Source organism: Tasmannia lanceolata, unplaced genomic scaffold (assembly GCF_043159265.1).
Source record: "Tasmannia lanceolata isolate RefF3 unplaced genomic scaffold, GAP_Taslan_0.1 ptg000006l, whole genome shotgun sequence".
NCBI lineage: Eukaryota > Viridiplantae > Streptophyta > Magnoliopsida > Canellales > Winteraceae > Tasmannia > Tasmannia lanceolata.
Window position 1 is genome coordinate 47731490 of NW_027518683.1, and position 5494 is coordinate 47736983.

The 5494-nt window shown below is 46.9% G+C and overlaps 1 protein-coding gene across 1 annotated transcript; it reads right to left on the reverse strand.

Annotated features, from left to right (window-relative positions):
* Nucleotides 1–505: 505 nt before the first annotated feature.
* LOC143878658 (protein SLE3-like) lies at nucleotides 506–1343 on the reverse strand. Its single transcript, XM_077380916.1, has 2 exons — nucleotides 1121–1343; nucleotides 506–1011 (listed from the first exon to the last, which is right to left on the reverse strand). The coding sequence occupies exons 1-2, from the start codon at nucleotides 1236–1238 to the stop codon at nucleotides 848–850; spliced, it is 282 nt and encodes a 93-aa protein (XP_077237031.1). The 5' UTR covers nucleotides 1239–1343; the 3' UTR covers nucleotides 506–847.
* Between the last annotated feature and the right edge of the window lie 4151 nt (nucleotides 1344–5494).

A 5494-nucleotide genomic window follows, 5' to 3' on the forward strand; every position in this document is an offset into this window, starting at 1 on the left:
ATAGATTATTTTCATAATAGGTGATTACTATAATCTGTTGCTATAATTCCAATCGGGTGAAAAGATAATCCCAACCGAACAGGGCCTTAAGATTATGGGAACCGATTGTGAATGCCCAATCGATTATTGGACCCATAATTGTAGAATTTCTGAGATTTCACTAAACTTGGGTTTATATAAAATCAAACCCAACCACTCAATGTAGCCCAATCAAATCAAATCTGAGGAGATTTGATCTTAATCTGATTTTGTTCTCTAATAATAATTACCCATAATTTTAGGTCCAATAATTGGTTTGGCACTCACAAGCGGTTGGCATAATATTAGGAAAACAAGGCTTAAATTCCATTCAGTATCCTACACTTCCATAATCCATTCACTAATCTGAAACTTCATCGATAAGCACAATAAGACCTACATTTCAATAAGCACAATAAGACCCACATTTCCTTAAGATCTATTCACTAATCCTACTAAAATTCATTGAGAAGTAGATAAACCCACATACACAAAGTCCCACTTCATAAAATTGATAAAGGGAGATCTGCATCAACTTCCATTTTCAGTGCAGTGAAAGAAACCACTACATATATATACATCCCAAATGTAGAGAGGCAGATCAGCATGAGTAAGGCGTCAACCATGCTAAGGATTGATTAATACCAACCTTTTCCACAACACCCCTAAGCTCCCCTTTCAAACCTACATAGACACAAACAAGTAAACCCAAACTCTTGCCCACTAATCCTACATTAGCACACCCACAAACAGAGCCCTCTCCACATCCTACCATCTAAAGATTTCAGAGCTTTACATTACACCACCATCTAAGACTGGATATATATAATCAACCCCTTGTTCTAAACTTGGATTCATCAATGTCAATCCCTTCCTCCGCCGCACGCTCGCCACCCGACTGGTCCAGACTGCTCATCCCTCCCTTTCGTCCCATCTCTTGATACCCTTCAGTCCCAATCTGCTCCTTCCTTGTCTGTCCTCCACGGCTCCTCCCTTCACATTCACAGACCAAAAACCTCTAATTTTATAACAAACCAAACGCTACTACAATTTTGAAAGTTAGAACAGGAGGAAAAATATGAAATGAGAAGACAAAACAAACCTTCAGCAAGATGTTCTTGTGCTTCAAGGCTCTTGCCTCCAGTTCCTCCGGGGACTACAGTCTCTCCTTGCTTTGCCCTCTGATCAAGCTCGGCCCTTTGTTTCTGTTCTGAAGACATTGTATTCAAAGTTCAAACAAACAAACACGCTCTTATAAACAGAGTTGCAATGGCTATTCTTTTATCTATTATAAGCTTCTCATTCTCTTTTTGTTTTTCTCAAGATTGGCAAGAGAGCATCTTTTATAGACTGGGGGTGGTGATGGACAACGAAGGGTCGTGCAGACACGAAGCGATCCACGTGGCGAGTGTTGAGAAGGGAGAGATAGAATGGAGACACGAAGGAGGTTATGAGAGTTTATATAAATTAGAGATTTTTCCCAAATGAGAGTTTATATAAATTAGAGATTTTTCCCAATTAGTCCTTGCTTTACAAAATTATTGCTAAACCATCCTCAAGGAAATAATATTTGCCAATTAGCCCATGCTTTTAGAAAATAATTTCCACCTAACCCCAAAAAAAACTTCAGTTACTTTTCTCTTTTAAAAGTTTTAAAAACAAAATTATCCACAACCTGTCCCTCGCCGAGGTCCACACTCCCACAACTCTCTCTCTCTCTCTCTCTCTCTCTCTCTCTCTCTCAAAGTGAAGCATTGGTGGGGCCAACAACCGAATTATTTGGGGAAAGTGATATATTCAACCCCTTTTGTTCATCGGCCACCTCATCTAATGTATTTATGACTATTCCTTTAACATTAAAAGGGTTGGGCCCAAGAAAGAAAAGAGCAAATATATCATTTCCCTCGTTTAGATTTTTGAACAAGGTAGGCCCATTGCATATGCATTCAATCAATTATGGGATGGGACAACTATTGCATGCACTCCAATTTAGATGATGGAATAAACTCTGATAGCATGATCGATCAAACATGAGAATAATTTGTCCTTGTTGTTCATTCATGCGATTGGAGTCAAAATAGAGTTGAGTAGATATAAGAATGCCATTAATCTTCCTACTTTCAACCTCAAGGAAGAGTAACTCTAATTTATTTCTCCAGCTTCTCTATCCCGGTTAGCTGGCTGAGTTCCGCATACTACAACTTAATTGGCTAAGTACTAGCTCAGACTTAAAGGTATGTGGTAGGGCATAAATACGGCGGGACAGTTAGATCTCACCACGTGTCACCCATGCGGCAGAGGAATCTAATCATGACTAGGAAAAACATTAATACGCGGTAAGACCACGTGATCTTGCCACGTGTCACCTCCCCGCCTCCAAAAACTTCATCATCACGATTATGGGCAAGATTACACAACAAAGCCATGCACGAAGTCAAACTAGGGGGCAACCCAATCCAACAAAAGAATGTTCATTCTGAAATGATAAAAAGGTCCACGTGGCGCCCCATGAAGATGATCTGCATGCAAGATCAAAGTATAAATACGCCATTAAGTCCTGAAGAAAAGGGGATCCATCGTAAGGAAAGGAACGACTCTAAAAAATGAGGCACCATTACAGGAAGCTCTAGTCCGTTATTAAGACCTCTCGACCCAAAGCGAAGGAGGAAAAAAGGTGATGGACGCCCTATTCCCCCCTACCCACTGCCTCCCACTCGCCCACCCAGATATCAGAGAGAACCCGCGCGTTGGTCATGGTAAACCTGATAATACCTCAGTCATTTCTTGTTGTTCATTATATTGTTGGTCCAGAATCTGACTTGGGTGTCGAAGTGGTTGTCCGGGACCCACCTCGGACCTCCCTGACCCCTCTGTTTGTGGTTGCAGACTCCAGCGGAGGCTCTCTACCCACCGCGCAATCGCACAGGATTGTGCCATCATATTGGCGCCATTCGTGGGACTCGTTTGAGTTTGAAAGCTTTACGACGATGAGAAACCACACCCAACAGCGAGAAATAGGAGTAATGACCAGGAGCCAAGCCCAACATGCACAAACCCATGTCTCTAATTCTCGGGAATAGAACTCGCAGGCCTTGGGCCAGCATCGGCCCGCCTCCAGCATACCACAGATGGTCCCTACCATGGAAATGTTCAACGCGCTTCCCCAGGAGCTCTTCCAATGGTTGCCTCCACCACCAAAGCCTCCAGTTTCGGAAATACCCATGGTAACACATGGCCGGACTGAAGCCTACGAGGAGGACAGCAGGGAATCGCCCGAGGAATGTCATCATCGGCGGAGGCGCGCACCGGTCCGAGCCGTCTCCCTTTCTAAAACTAGCCCTTTGCCTCTCCCAGCCGGGGAATGTCAACCAGATGTCGGAAAACAAGCTGCCCAAAGCCACGCCCTCCCTACCCGGACGAGTTGACTCCAAGAGTTACGCGGAGGAGGTGGCTACCTCGATGCAACTGCTAAGGGCTAGACCAACTGGCTGATCTGCAGAGACAGATCCGAGAAGTTAAGCGAGAAATGAAAAAACCTTATGCCCACGACATCCTGGACGAGTGGGAAAGAGAGACGGCATCCTCATTTACCGCGGAGGTCCTAAAAACCCCAGTGGAAACGGGGATAGATCTCTCCCGATTCGGTTGTTACGATGGGACCACAAACCCTCTAGAGTTCCTCCAAACTTTTAGGAGGGTAATCGCGCTCCGAGGCACGTTGGATGGATTTATGTGCAGAGCCTTTGCCTCCTTGTTGAGAAAAACCGCTAACGATTGGTACCTATGTCTGGAGCCGGACTCCATTGCTTCCTTCCACGAATTTGGAAGGGAATTTACGGCTAGGTTTGCCAACAATCGCCTCTGCCACGATCCGGCGGACGCCCTCTTGGCCCTCCGACAAGGAAGGAAAGAGACCCTGAGAGACTTTATGCTGAAATTTATTGCCGAGTTGGCTCGACTTTCCAACATCGACGTCCAGATAGCGGTTGCAGCTCTGAAGCACACTACCACCGACCAAAATCTCAAACTACACCTCACCCTCAAGCCACTGCAGGACCTATAGGAACTCGAATCCAAAACTAACAAGTTCATACGAGCGGAAGAAGCATGCGTACGGGAACAGAGCCGGGCCGGCCCGAGGAAAAAAAGAAAGAAGATGGTAGGGGGCGGAAAACTGCGGGCCGAAGAAAGACCGGCAAACCGGAACCCCATTCCCGTCTTTGAGAGGTTAGGAAACGCTCCCCTGAAGGTCCCCCTCTCCCATGTCCTGTTTGACATCAGAGATCAGGGTCTCTTAACCCCTCCTAAGAAAATGAGCACTGACCCGAAGAAGCGCTCCACCAGAAGGTTTTGCGATTTCCACAGGGACCACGGCCACGAAACTGACCATTGCTTCCATCTCAGACTCCAGTTAGAAAAACTGGCACAGGAAGGTCATTTAGATCAGTACCTTAAGAGCCCCTCGCAAATAGAGTGCTCCCAGCCCCAGAACAAAGCGCACCGCTCTCCCCCTGCCGATAGGTCAAGAGGTCGGCACCGGTCCCGCAGCGTACATCACTCCCAAGGCCGCCGCCACTGCTCACAGCACCACTGGTCCCCAAAAAGAGAAGAACCTCCTCGCCAGGCACCGGCCCCCGAGCAGCCACCCACTATTGCTGGAAGAATCAACATCATCGCGGGAGGGCCTGCAGCAGAGGGCCAACAACAACCGGTCGACGAGCGCACGCAGAGCGAGTATTCTCCCTGGAAATGCCTTCTAAAAAGGCCCGGACGGATCCTCTCCAAGAAGGCCAAGTCATCTCTTTCTCCATCGAGGACTACAACGGACTACAAGTTCCGCACGACGACGCGCTAGTTATCAGATTGATCATCGCCAACTTCGATGTAGGGAAGATCTTGGTAGACACAGGGAGCTCCGTCAATGTGTTGCACCTTGAAACCTTCAAAGAAATAAAATTGGGCGAGGGAAGGCTGGGGCCTATGGAGTACTCCATATAAGGGTTTTCTAGGGCGTCCGTACAGGTCAATGGCAAAATCGACTTACATGTCACCTTTGGGACATATCCCCTCCAAAAAACTATTATGACCACCTTTTTGGTCGTGGACATACCTTTCACTTACAGCGCCATCATAGGGCGGCCAACCCTGAGGACCTGGGAGCAGTAGTTTCTACCCCTCAACTCAAAATGAAGTTCCCCACTCTAACCGGGATAGGAGAAGTACACGGGCTGCAGATGATAGCAAGCTAGTGCTACGCAGCAAGCTTGAAAGGAAGCAACGCCCCAGCTGAAAATTTCACGATCGGAAGCGAAGACCCCCGAGAGCGAGCCCGCACGGTTAGAGGGGAGCAAATTGAAGAGCTAGACTCTGTCCCTATATCCGAGGACCAGCCAGAGAGAGAGGTCCGGATTGGCTCCCTACTAAGGGGCACCTTACGGGACCAAATGATTAGTTTCCGTAGAACCAACAAAGATGT